This window comes from Hemitrygon akajei, chromosome 14, assembly GCF_048418815.1.
Source record: "Hemitrygon akajei chromosome 14, sHemAka1.3, whole genome shotgun sequence".
NCBI classification, from domain to species: Eukaryota; Metazoa; Chordata; class Chondrichthyes; order Myliobatiformes; family Dasyatidae; genus Hemitrygon; species Hemitrygon akajei.
Window position 1 is genome coordinate 33,482,426 of NC_133137.1, and position 13,395 is coordinate 33,495,820.

At 39.5% G+C, this 13,395-nt stretch overlaps 1 protein-coding gene across 6 annotated transcripts in view; it reads left to right on the forward strand.

Moving 5' to 3' along the window:
• The window catches only part of LOC140738468 (probable E3 ubiquitin-protein ligase HECTD4), a 318,241-nt gene that overhangs the window by 178,777 nt on the left and 126,069 nt on the right, over positions 1 to 13,395 (forward strand). For all 6 annotated transcript variants that reach the window (XM_073065772.1, XM_073065777.1, XM_073065774.1 and 3 more), the window contains exons 31-35: positions 2,690 to 2,831; positions 3,360 to 3,526; positions 5,423 to 5,569; positions 10,467 to 10,651; positions 13,096 to 13,249. In XM_073065772.1, coding sequence (XP_072921873.1) covers positions 2,690 to 2,831; positions 3,360 to 3,526; positions 5,423 to 5,569; positions 10,467 to 10,651; positions 13,096 to 13,249 — 795 coding nt within the window. The remainder of the gene's footprint in view (positions 1 to 2,689; positions 2,832 to 3,359; positions 3,527 to 5,422; positions 5,570 to 10,466; positions 10,652 to 13,095; positions 13,250 to 13,395) is intronic.

Here is a 13,395-nt window from a genome sequence, read left to right on the forward strand (position 1 = left end):
CCTACTCCCGAATGTTCTACCCCCCCCCCCCCACACTCCATCCTTCCCCTATATAGTTATGTTATACCTCAAAATGCTTTGTGCAACCAGACAATTCTTTATTTAGACCTATATCTAACACTATTAGGGAACAGTGTCTGGTACGTCACTTGTCCTGGGTAAGGTTCCCTTTTGGCTGTCCAACAACTAACATAAGGTAATTGATCATTAGCTAATCATTGTCTTTTAATCTCTTTTAATCTATACCCCTATTTACCTATCCCTTTACTCCATCAAGTAAACTTGTGGCACAAATCAGTACAAAGGGGTATGATTTAGTGGCCGTTACAGAGACGTGGTTGTAGGGTGGAGAGGATTGGGAATTAAATATCCAAGGATATCAGGTAATAGTGAACGATAGACAGGAAGGTAAGGGAGGTGGGGTAGCACTCTTAATTAGGAAGAGATCAGGGTGATAGTGAAAGAGTGTATGATCTAAGGAGCAGAATGTTGAGTCCATCTGGGTAGAAATTAGGAATAGTAAGGGGGGAAAATCACTGGTGGGAGTTGTCTATCGGCCACCGAATAATAACATTAGAGTAGCACAGGCAGTAAACAGAAATATCTGTGGCATGTAAGAATGGAACAACAGTTATTATGGGGAACTTTAACTTGCACATGGATTGGGTGAATCAAGTTGATCGAGGCAGTGTTATGGGAGACTTCATAGAATGCATCCTTGATGACTTTCTTGAACACCGTGTTACTAAAGCTACAAGGGAGCGTACTATCTTAGATCTGGTCCTTGCAATGAGACAGGTAAAATTAGTGATCTGTAGTTGGGGATCCTCTTGGAAAGAGAAATCACAGTATGATTGAGTTTCTCATGCAAATGGAGAGTTCAGTAGTTTGATCTAAAACCAGTGTATTATGCCTAAACAATGGAGACTACAATGGGATGGGGGGGGGGATTTGGCTAGTGTAGACTGGGAAAACAGGTTGTATGGTGGGACAGTTGAGGAATAGTGGAAGACTTTCAAAGAGATTTTTCATGGTGCTCAACAAAAGTATATTTCAGTTTAAAGCAAGGACAGTAAGGGTGGGAGAGCCAGCCCTGGATAACTAAGGAAATAAATGAAGGCATTAAACCAAAAGCTCGTGCATACAAAGTCGCCAAGTGTAGTGGGAAATTGGAAGATTGGGAAAACTTTAAAAAGCAACAAAGAACCTCTAATATCGAGCAGTAAAGAAAGGGAAGCTAAAGTATGAAAATAAACTAGCACAAAGTAAAAAATGGATAGTATAAGTTTTAATAATTATACGAAACAGAAAAGGGTGATTAAAGTGAGCGTAGGTCCCTTGGAGGACAAGAAGGAGGAATTGTTATTGGGTACTGAGGAAATGGCAGAGGCTTTGAATGACTATTTTGCATTGGTTTTCATGCTGGAGGACATGTCTAACATGCCAAAGAGAGATGTTATGGATATGATGGGAAATGAGGACCTCGATTCAATAGCAATCACTAAAGAGGTAGTGCTGAGCAAATTTGTGAGCCTGAAGATAGATAAGTCCCTGGTTCTGATGGAAGGCATCCCACGGTACTGAAAGAAATGGCAGAAGTTACAGTAGAGGCTTTGGTGATGATTTACCAAAATTCTCTGGACTCTGGGCAGGTCCTGGCGGTTTAGAATACGGCGAATGTCATGCCACTGTTCAAAAAAGGATGTAAGCAAAAGGCAGGTAACTATAGGCTGGTTAGTGTAACATCTATAGTTGAAAGTGCTTGAAGCAATCATTATAGGCATTTAGAGAGAAGTGGATGCATCAGACAGGCGCAGCATGGATTCAGCAAAGGCAGGTCCTTTTTGACAAACTTACTGGAGTTCTTTGAGGATATAACGAGCGCAGTGGATACAGGGGAACAGATGGTTGTTGTTTACTTGGATTTCCAAATGGTGTTCGATAAGGTTTAGGGGTAACACGAGAGAGAACTTCTTTACTCAGAGAGTGGTAGCTGTGTGGAACGAGCTTCCAGCAGAAGTGGTAGAGGCAGGTTTGATATTATCATTTAAAGTAAATTGGATAGGTATATTGATAGGAAAGGAATGGAGGGTTATGGGCTGAGTGCAGGTTGGTGGGACTAGGTGAGAGTAAGCATTCGGCACGGACTAGAAGGGCTGAGATGGCCTGTTTCTGTGCTGTAATTGTTATATGGTTATATAGGTGCCACATGAAAGATATATCCTTAAGATAAGGATGCATAGAATTGAGGGTGATGTATTAGCATGGATACAGGATTAGTTAACTAATAAAAAGCAGAGAGTTGGGATTCACGGGTGTTACTCTGGTTGGCAGTCAATGGTGAATGGTGTGCCACAGGGATCTGTGCTGGGCCCACAACTGTTCATGATATGCATTAACAATAGGGAAGAGGAGACAGAGTGTAGTGAATCTAAGTTTGCTAATGATAATAAATTGAGTGGAAAAGCAAACTGTGCGGAAGATACGGAGAGTCTACAGAGAGGTCTAGATGGGTTAAGTGAGTGGGCAAGGGTCTGGCAGATGCTGTACTGGTCCCTGTACATATTTCTGATCATCTTGATGCTTTATGTATGGTGTACATGTGCATTGCCCATAAAGAATCACTTCGTTTTAATATCAATAGGCCACTTTTGAACTATAGATGTTTGAGGATTTGTCTACCTTCTAGGAGACGCCATGGGAATAGTCATCGGAGCAGTTCCTTCACTTTGCTTCAGTCCTTAACCATTGAGGATAGCCGTGACAAGCCAACATATAGTGTGCTGCTTGGACAGCTCTTCGCTTTCATTGGGACTAATCCTGACCAAGCTGTAAGTGTTAGTCTTTCTAGATAATTATATTTCATTTGCAAGTTTACTGTTAAATTCTGCAGTAAGCCAGTAAAGGAAAAGCTATACTCCTTTGGATGTATTGTTCTGTTGTGTGCTTTTTTAATGGTCTGCATGATTTGTTCTTTTTCGAACAGTGGATGTATGACTGTCTTTGTAATGTGTCACTCTCTGTGAATTGTTCTGTGGCTGTCTGCAAGAAGATGAATTTCAACATTATATATGGTTTATATACTTCGGTTAATATATTAAGTATAATTTGGCCTACTAAGCTGTTGTAAGCTCTTTTTTTGGGAAATTATGACAAAGTATTAGATAAAGCATAATTTAGTGGAAGATTCACCTGATTTTTCACTTTGCTTCCAAATATGTAACTTGCTACTATACATCAGTAATGTCATCATCTTAAATTAACAAATCCATTGCTTTCAAAAGGGTTAATCTAATATTTTTTTTGCTGTTGAGATTTGCAAAAATAGCTTTCAAAAGTTATATCTTTGTTTTGTTTAGGTGTCGAGCAGCAGTTTTCTTTCAGCTGCTCAGACCCGATGGCGGCGTGGTAACACAAGGAAACAAGCCCTTGTACATATGCGTGAACTACTGACAGCAGCGGTCCGTGTTGGTGGTGTCACACATCTGGTGGGACCTGTAACCACTGTCCTTCAGGGAGGACCACGGTAAGCTGTTGACCATATGAAAAATAAAAAGAAACTGTTTATTCTTCATGGTGAGTTCAATTTCTTCTTGGTTTATGAACCTCAAGGAGTGAACAACTATAGAATTGCAAGAGATTGTGGATGCTGGACTCTGGAGTGAAGAACAAAATGCTGGAGGAACACAGTGGGTCTGGCAGCATCTACAGAGGAAAATGATTTGTCAATGTTTCAGACTCTTTGAAGATTAAAGGGGCTTGACCCTAAGCGCCAACTGCTCATTTCAGTCCACAACTACTGTCTGACCTGCTGAATTCCTCTGGCATTCTGTTTTTTTTTTGCTGCTGAACAACTATCCTTTTTTTAAACAACAACAAAAGCTATTTTACTGTGAGGGATGCTAATTTAGAGGAATGGAACATCTTTCTGTTCTGTTCCAGTACAGGGATCAACCCAATTGCAAAAGAGGAAGCTGCAACACATGAGTATTGATATTGTGTTCACAAATGTTGGCTTTGGTGCTGACTCAGCCTCAGTGGCATGTCGTCTGAAGCTGCATTTCTTGTTAATTGTGTGCATATTTTCACTTGCCTTCTCCAATCAAATGTAAGGGAAATCTTCCATAGTTAATATTGCTGCTCCGTAATTGTTCGTGGTGGGCACATTGCCAACAAAGTGATTAGATTTCTTTTTTATTCTCCAGTGCATTAGATTCCATTTAGAGCACTTTCCTGATCAAGATGTATCTTATCTTAATGAACTCTAAATGTTGATTATAATGCTGGATAGCTCTGTGGCGTTAACCTATCTCCTATAGGATTGCAGTGAGGCAATATTAAATTTTAAATAATGTTTTTCTTGAGTAGAAGTTATAAAGGGATAACTGGAGTAATTACAGGCCTGTAGGTCTAACCTTGCTGTGGAGAAAGTTAATGGAAAAAAATCCGTAAAATAGTATTAATAATTTATAGGTATTATTCAGCAGAATTTGTTCAGTGCCAAACATGGAGCTAACTAGGTGAAGTCAACGATGAGAATATATTTGGTTTGGTTAACAGGGAGATCTCAAGAAATTAACCTTGAGTCTAAAATGGTGAAGTATCTGGAAGTAAAAGATGATAATTAATGGGTATTTTTAACTAGAAGGCTTCATAGTTTTAGGATCTGTAGGGTTCTAATAGTTGGTCATTTGATTAAATTAATTAGATGTAAGGGCTTTGATTTTAGAAATTTGCAGAGATACAAGTAGCCATGTAATTTGTAGGAAAATGTTGTGGCTTGGAGGAAGATATCAATGCACCAGCTAAAAAACTGATAAAATATGGGGAATTATCTGTTGATGCAATTAGAGGGGGCTAACGACATTACATGTAGAAGGATATGCTCACAAACCATTGCAAGTGGCAGCACAGCAGATGCAAGAGAGAGAACAAAGGAGATTTAAGATGACATAGCCTAGAATTTTTGAATTATTGTCATGAGGAAAGATCAACTATGTTGGATTATTTTCTTTGGAACAAAAGATGCTGAAGAGAAAATTAGGATTCCTAAACAAAATTGGTCAGAATCCACTTTCTTCAGCAGGCAGGTAAATAACCAGGGAATAGAGATTTATAGTAATTGATGCAAAATTAAGACAGAAGCCAGGAGTCTAATAACTAAGAGTCTAGTAACTTTGTCGAACCAGCAGCCTAAATATTGTTTCAGGTGGAAGTTCTGTTCTGTTTTTGAAAAGTAGTTGAGTAAGCGTTCAAGACCAAGAAAAAGAAAGTGAGATTAGGCTAGATTATTTTTCTGGATAGTGTGGAAGCATTTGAAATCGTTTGTGTGCTGTGAATTTCTGTGAATTCCTAACCAATTCATATTAACATTTTAAAAATTACTTTTAGTCTTAACTACTTTCTCTCTTTCTCATCTCAGGATTGAAGAATTGACATGTGGTGGGATGGTGGAGCAGGTTCAGGAGGCCTTTGGCGAGACCATGACATCGGTTGTTTCGCTTTGTGCTCGATATCCAATAGCTTGTGCCAACAGTATTGGCCTACTTTGTACTATACCATACACTAGGTAGGCAAAAAATGAATTTTCATTGCATTTCAATAATTCAGGAGCTGGTGTGCTGACAAAGCCTCTGTTAAAATTAAATAACACTGGTGACATTGTCTTGGTTATTTATCTATTTGGGTTTTGCAAACTAAATGTATTTTGGCTGGGAGCTGAAGGCAATTTAAGCCGTTTCATTTCTTCCCTTCTCACCATCGAGACGTGCAGTCACCTTGTAAACTTCATTGTCATTAAAGCTGACACCGTTCAGTTGTCTCTGTTGCTTATCACCTGCAATAGCATATCTCATTCTAATTTCTCTTCTATCATCCCATTCATTCTGAATTACCAATTTTGACCCCTCGAGACTATTTTACTAAACTTTTGATCATCCAGCTTCTTCCCTGATCCCATGCTAACGGCTGTATATCTCAGATATCGATATCATGTCTTCTCCCAAGCAATTACTTTTCACCTCTGTATTCTCCAAAGCTTTGGTTCATGTACAGTCTTAGAGCATAGTGTTGCTTCTTGAATCTACAACCTTAAATCCATTTTTCACTTCTCTCCAAACTGTCTAAACCATAGTACCAAAACTTCAGACTAAAAATACACAAGAAGACCTTGTGATAATAATACATCATCTGTGCTTGCTTCTTTATAAGCTTTAACATCTATCGTTCTTCAATGTGTCATTTAACTGCTACAGTAAGGAAGCCCTTGCTCTCAATCATCTGATCAAACCCTGACTATTTCCAGCAGTAGTTTATCTTCCCACGTGTATAACATTACCAAAGATGTGTACTTCACCCCTTCCCCTTCCCTTGTTTGCATGTTCCCCTTGTTGCCCAAAAACACAATGCCAGGTTCTACACATAAACTGCTTACACTAATTCTGTATGTTTTGTGCAGTATATTTCTCCACCACATTTATGCCATGAGATTAAAGTCCAGTCCTGGATGTGCTAAAGTGTCACCTTTCCCTCAGGTCTTAAATTTATTCATCTGTTTCATTTTCCCTCTGGCCACTGTTTTTGGCTCAGCCAGGCTATTTGAATCTTCAGCATCTATTTCAAATCAGGCCTGAGTTTCACATTTCTGAGGATACTGTTTTTTTTTAAAAAGAGACCAACAATGTTTTGAGCTATTAGACCATGATTTATTCTTCAAATACATAGAAATGTTTTATTTCTTGAAGTATTCACATTGTAGAAGAGGTTACAGATATTAGCATTGCCATTTTTGTAACTAAAAATCATGGTTAATCTTCAAACCAAACAGTGCATATCTTTTTATATTGTTTTGGGGTGGCAGAAAGGTAATATACAAACACTGTCAGTGCTCAGCTTTCTGGAAAGAAGTGAATGACAAACCGAAAGAGGAGGAGGTGGTAAATGGTTCAACATCTATGGAGAGAGAGAAAAATGTTGCAAATTGATGAGTTTTCATCAGAATAAAAATGTGACATTGCTTCACCATTTAGTTTATGCTGAATTCCTAAGCAATTTGGACCCAAGGTTTATTCCTTGGACAATGTAAGCTTTTCTAAATGAACCAGATGTTTAATATTACTAATACTTTTGGCCTTCTACCTTTTGAGTTGATGCTAGCCAATGGTGCAGTGGCATTGGCACCAGACTTTGAGGCAAATGGTCCCGAGTTCAAATCCACCTGGCCCCTTGCACACTTTCTATCCATGAGCGTCACAGGTTGAGCATCAAGCTAGCAATTCGGCTTTGTGAAAAAAAAATCAAATGCTACAGAAATGGCAAAAATGTGGCTTGATCCACCACAAGGCAAGGAAAGGAATAGCATATACCTTTTGAGCTGGGGAAGGAGGACACAACATAGGATCCTTATATTCTGTACATGTGAATGTGCAGGAAATGGAAGAATACGGGCATTGTGCAGGCAGTTTGGTTGGGTATTTGAGTACTAATTTAGTTAGTTCAGCACACCATTGTGAGCTGAACAGCCTATATCTGTGCTGAACTGGTCAGTGTTCTTTGTCAGTCCTCATAATTAAGGTCTGATAATTGATCATTTGTCCAAGCTATCTCACCCAAATCTGTTCCTGAAGTAGCTTGTTGATGGCCAAAACAAGAGCAATTCCAGCATGTGGCAAAAAATTGGGGTTTTAAGTGGATTGTACTAGCTATATAAATCATATTTGTGACAGATTCTTTATACATCCTGACACTCACTCATGGTTTTTCCCTAGATGCACTGATTGTCTTCTCTTTGAATCTATAGGGATTATCAAAACTGTAGACATATTTGATCTAGCTGTAAAAAAAAAATCATCCTTTGCATGTTGAGCTAGAAAACAGTGCATCATTTTTATTCACTTTTGAAAGGTCACTCTTCTAAAATGTTAACTTTGCTTGTTCATAGATGCTGAATTGCTGAATATTTCCAGCATTTACCACTCCCACCCCTATGTTTTCAGAATTCACTGACTGAGCAAGTTCTGCTGTAGCATTGTGAGATTCAGATGGCATGTGCAGCATACAGGATCAGAATTTGTGCAAAGCACCATTTCATCAATGAATAGTGACTGTACATTGTAGAGCAGAGTGGAATTTAATCCCTCCATTGTTGTGTGGAAATTCTGCAGCAATAATCCAATCTACAAGTTTATTTGTGCCATGTTTAATGTCATATGTGATTAATGGAAACTTTTTCTAAAACTTGAACATTCACTCAGCCATTGTAGAATTTAATATTTGCATTCACATGGCGCCAGTATTTTGCAGGAACATCTTCAAACAAAAACCACAAGGATATTTTTGCATTGAAACACTAAAATCGGTCAAAGAGTTGTATTGTAACAAACACTTTAAAGGTGAGAAAAGTAGAGACTGGTGAGTTTTAATCAAGAAATTCCAGAGCAGGGATTACAGGTGAAAATACATTATGGTGTGGTGAAGCTGTGCAGATCAAGGATATGTTTAGGGATTAGATGAGAATAGTGCTCTCAGAAGGCTCTAGGCTGAAGAGGTTTATGGAGAGAGAGCATGATATGTTGAAGTAATGAATAGATTTGAACTTGAAGATGGAAATTTTAAATTCAACATGTTGCTGAGCAAGTGGCAGATAGTCACTATGCCAAAAATGAAAAAATCTGCAGATGCTGGAAATCCAGAGTAACGGATACAAATGCTGGAAGAACTCAGAAGGCCAGGTAGCATCTATGGAAAGGAGTAAACAGTCAACGTTTCAGACTGAGACCCTTCAGCTGGACTGCTGAGTCAGATGACCTGATGAAGGGTCTCAGACTGAAGAGTCAACTGTTTACCTTTTCTATAGATGCTGAGTTCCTCCAGCATTTTGTGTGTGCTACTAAGTACTCAACTTAGATCACTGAGCAAAATGTGCACATTTGTTCCCTTGAGATACATCCATGTGATGGAAGCTTGGTTAAACTTAAGTTGTTTTCAACTATACACTTTCCTCTCCAATTTTAGTCAAAGTGTATTTTTTAATGACTTGTTAAAACTGTTTAAATTACCGATATAATTTGAATGAGTTGGACTATGGTAGCATTATAGCAACTCAAGTTCACCTGAGTAATAATGCAAAGGACATTGCTGAAGATTCCATTTTGTATTGTTACTCGGTTTGATCCTTTTGAAAGACAAATCTGTGTGTGCATGTAAGGTGAGAAAAAAGGTTGCCAATGAGATGTCTCACATTGAACTAGTGAGCCAACACTATAATAGCCATCTTGAAGGAATACTACTGAAAACTTTTGTTACGTACCCCGTAACTGAGTGTCTTACCAGCAAAGATAGAAGTGTCCGTTGGAGTCTGGTACTATTTTCTAAATAGTGTTTATTAGTAAAATATACAAATCAATATCAACAATGCAAATATACAGATAATACACGTTAGCAATACTAAACCTAAAAGTGTGGGTATAATAATAATCAATAATAAACAAGCTCTATCAATGTCTAGGGGATAATGAAGTATCATGGGAAAGTATAAAGTTCAGTTCAGTTCATACAGGCTGAGGTAGTTGTTGGTCGATGTGTTGTAATTGTTGGAGAGAGAGAGAGAGAGCGATCAAACAGTGACAGCCAGTCAAACCTTCCTTTTCGTTCTTGATCCGTCGATGTGTTGTTGTGGCCATTCAGGTATGACCCCTCTGTCCTTTAGCTAGACCGTTCTTCTATGGTGGACTCGTCACCCAGGCAAGGGTGGACACACACACAAGCCCCCACCGGCCTCGCTATAAACACTGTGAGTTAAAATTGACCGATCCTTCGTTCGGTGTCCGATGCCCCACATTTTTCTCGTGGGTTCCAACACTTAAACAGTGCTCACAAGTGTGTCTCTTGGTGCGTCTGAGGGGTGTCTCCCCAGACCTCACTTTTATCCCTACTCATGGGGACTCAGGTGTCAGTCAGTTTTGAATGGCTTAGCCCATCAAACCAGCCCACTCTGGCTGTCCACTGAGAAATTTTAATGAACAGAATAGTACCAAGTAAACAGCCCTCTCCAAAAGACATAACAGTAAATCAATGGCTCCTCTCTTCCCTCTTATCAGCAGCAGATGTTCCAACTTGTTTTCCTCTTATCTGTGTCTCTCTCTCATTCTCTCTCATGGGCAGCATGGTAACAGTAACAGTTTGTAATTCTCCCAGGGGAGGGGGACATGGGCAACCCTGCACTCTTCTGCCCATCATAGCTGTTCATCCTTCGTAACACTTTAAAAACTGCAATTATTCTTCTGGGTTTCACACAAATACAGTATGGAAAATGCTGTTGTGCTCTTGACTCCAGGAACTGCAGTTTATTTGGCATTGCTGCTAGCTGCTGATCGTATCAATGGGATAATTTTACCTTTTGTTATACGCTTTTTATTCTAGATATTTTGCTGTATGTCTTGAATATGGTTCTTTTTGTGGATGCTTAGGAGTGAAGAGAAGTGCCTGGTGCGAAGTGGATTGGTGCAGCTCATGGACAGACTCTGCAGCCTGACAAGCCAACGAGAAAGTAGCTCAAGTGAAAAACAAACAAGGAAGCAGAAGGTTGCTACCATGGCCTGGGCTGCCTTCCAGGTACTTGCTAATCGCTGTGTGGAGTGGGAGAAAGAAGAAGGTGAGCTTCCTGCATGAATGCAGTTTTAATCTCCTTGTTCGTAGCTTTGTATTCCTTTGAATCTTGTTTGTTCTTTAAAGCCAAAATAATGGTAATCAATTTCTTATTTACCTCATTAACACTCTGACTTCACTTTATAATCTGCAGTATTATGGTGCTTCATTTAGAATCACTTAAAATGGAACTTAAACATACCTTTTCATTGAACAAAAGAGTTATTTGTGATCAATTGGAAGATAGTACCCTTGTTTATTGATAAAGACAGTAATTGATTTTCTGATGGTCAATTTCTTGTATCCTATATACTTTGCGAATTTTTCCCATCCGGTAGCTACAGTTCTAATATTGATGTAAATGGTTGCTACAGGTATTCCTTCTCTCCCCACCACCTCCACAGTACTTTCAAGTATGCTTTATACTTGGTTGAATAACTGTGAAGCACCACCTGTGAAGGCTACTAAATCATATCAATGCAAGCATAGGATATGGATGAAAATAATAGAAACATCCAGCAGATCAACCACAAACAATTAACTTTTCAGGTCAATGATCTCTAGTAACTGCAGTTTTTTTTTGATTTTTCAAACCCTGGCTGCAGTTGAAAGTTCAAGTAGATGTAGACCTGCTTGTCTCTGTAATACAGGAAAAATGTGATCAAACCAAAAAGGGGTGCAGAAAAGATTCACAAAGAAACTTGCCTGGATTGAAGGGATTGAATGTACATGGTCTGTTTTCCCTGGCACAATGAAAGCTGAGAAGTGATTTGTCAGAGTTTTATAAAATTTTGAGAGGCTCAGACAGTAGGTAGCCAGATTCAGTTTTCTCCTTTAGGGTTGTCTAAAACTGGAGGGCATAAAATTAGTGGGATGAGGTTTAAAAGAAATCTCAGGATTGCATTTTTCATTAAATGAATAATTGGTATCTGGAAATTGATAATCCGGATTATTAAATCTGGAAATGCCTTCAGCAAGACATTTGATAACGTACCCCATGCAAGGCTTATTGAGAAGGTAAAGAGGCATAGGATCCAAGGGGACATTGCTTTCTGGATCCAGAACTGGCCTGCCCACAGAAGGCAAAGAGTGATTGTAGATGGGTCATATGCTGCATGGAGGTCGGTGACCAGTGGAGTGCCTCAGGGATCTGTTCTGGGACCCTTACTCTTCATGATTTTTAAAAATAACCTGGATGAGGAAGTGGAGGGATGGGTTAGTAAGTTTGCTGACGACACAAAGGTTGGAGGTGTTGTGAATAGTGTGGAGGACTGTCAGAGGTTACAGTAGGACATTGATAGGATACAAAACTGAGCTGAGAAGTGGCAGATGGAGTTCAACCCAGATAAGTGTGAAGTGATTCATTTTGGTAGGTCAAATATTACAGCAGAATATAGTATTAATGGTAAGACTCTTGGCAGTGTGGAGAATCAGAGGGATCTCGAGGTCCGAGTCCATAGGACACTCAAAGCAGCTGCGCAGGTTGACTCTCTGATTAAGAAGGCATACGGTGTATTGGCCTTCATCAATAGTGGAATTGAATTTAGGAGCCGAGAGGTAATGTTGCAGCTATATAGGGCCCTGGTCAGACCCAACTTGGAGTACTGTGCTCAGTTCTCATTGCCTCACTACAGGAAGGATGTGGAAGCCATAGGAAGGGTGCAGAGGAGATTTACAAGGATGTTGTCTGGATTGGGGAGTATACTTTATGAGAATAGGTTGAGTGAATTGAGTCTTTTCTCCTTGGAGCGACGGAGGATGAGAGGTGACCTGATAGAGGTGTATAAGATGATGAGAGGCATTGATCATGTGGATGGTTGAGGCTTTTTCCCAGAGCTGAAATGGTTGCCACAAGAGGACACAGGCTTAAGGTGCTGGGGAGAAGTTACAGAGGAGATGACAGGGGTAAGTTTTTTACTCAGAGAGTGGTGAGTGCGTGGAATGGGCTGCCGGCAACGGTGGTGGAGGCAGATACGATATTGTCTTTTAAGAGGCTTTTGGATAGGTACGTGGAGCTTAGAAAAATAGAGGGCTATAGGTAAGCCTAGTAATTTCTAAGGTAGGGACATGTTCAGCACAACTTTGTGGGCCGAAGGGCCTATATTGTGCTGTAGGTTTTCTATGTAATGAGCTACCAAAGGAGGAGATGGACGCAGGGATAGTAACAACATTTGAGCAATCTGGATGGGCATCTGATCATAGTATAGAGGGATATGGAATTAATGCATGCAAATCTGATTATTTTATACCCTGGAACATCTAAATCGGAAGATTTTTCTAAAAATAGGTTTTCTTGAATTTAGTTATCAAAACAGTCTTTCAAAGTCTATAAACTTTTTGCTTCATGAATTTGAAGCACAGCACTTACTGCCAATTTGTATTAGGGCCTTCTCTACTATTGTTGGTATCTTTTAATGCACTGTATCTTATATTTCCACCAATTCCCTCCAGGTGTATCAACAAATGCAGTCCATTCTGGGTTGGCCCGTCAGGTGTCAAGCCTGCTGACAAATCATCTTGCCCGTGCCACTGAAAGCTGTGGGAATCAAGCAGCAGGGAATGATGCACTGCAAGATGTACTCAGCCTTTTAAATGATCTTTCTAGGTAGGAACTCCATGCTTGATTGGCATTGCATTCAGCATTGTTTATGTACTGTTAAAGAAAATTTCCAAAAACCTGATCATCTATACTTCTGTAGTATGTTTGTAGTACAATTACCAAAGCATAATGGATGAGTCAAGAGGATTAAA